Here is a 534-nt window from a genome sequence, read left to right as displayed (position 1 = left end):
GTATTTGGTGGAGTTCCGATCACCGAGTTTTAAAACGTGTCTGTCCAAGCACTCCTGAGTGGTCGCCTTCGGCTCCTCGCAGACCCTGAACTCGAAGTAACCCATGTGACTTGCGGTGAGCTCAACTTTGATGAGAATGGTGTCGCGCTGCGCGTACCGGCGCACGATGACACCGCGCCCGAAGCGGCCGCCGAGCTCGTGCGGACGTGGCGCCGGCGTGTCCCATGCGTCGCCGCACACGCCGCACTTGCCGCCGTTCCTGTTCCACTGTCGCGTGAAGCCGCCGCAGTAGAGCTCGTGGTCGTTGTAGTTGTGCGGCGTGTCGAAGCCGTAACGCCAGGCGGAGGCGCGCGAGGGGGGCTCGATGAGCCGGCCGTGACCGCTGGCGCCGCGCCACTGCCACGCCGCACACTGCAGCACCACCACCCACAACACCACCTGCAACAATCATAAAGTTTGTTAGTTCGGCAGTCGGTTAATAAATAGAATTTGCATACAGTTGCACATTTCTTATGTATGTAAGTTATTCTGTAG

General features: G+C 59.4%; 1 protein-coding gene across 1 annotated transcript; it reads right to left on the bottom strand.

The window, feature by feature from the left end:
• Positions 1 to 3: 3 nt before the first annotated feature.
• Positions 4 to 438, bottom strand: LOC106119629 (uncharacterized; the record flags this gene model as incomplete). Its single annotated transcript, XM_013314686.1, has 1 exon — positions 4 to 438. A coding segment is annotated over one exon (435 nt), but the record flags the coding sequence as incomplete, so codon positions are not given.
• Positions 439 to 534: the final 96 nt, after the last annotated feature.

Source organism: Papilio xuthus, unplaced genomic scaffold, assembly GCF_000836235.2.
Source record: "Papilio xuthus unplaced genomic scaffold, Pxut_1.1 DF829168.1, whole genome shotgun sequence".
NCBI lineage: Eukaryota > Metazoa > Arthropoda > Insecta > Lepidoptera > Papilionidae > Papilio > Papilio xuthus.
The sequence above is the reverse complement of the archived record's forward strand: the minus strand, read 5'-3'. Positions and strand labels throughout refer to the sequence as shown.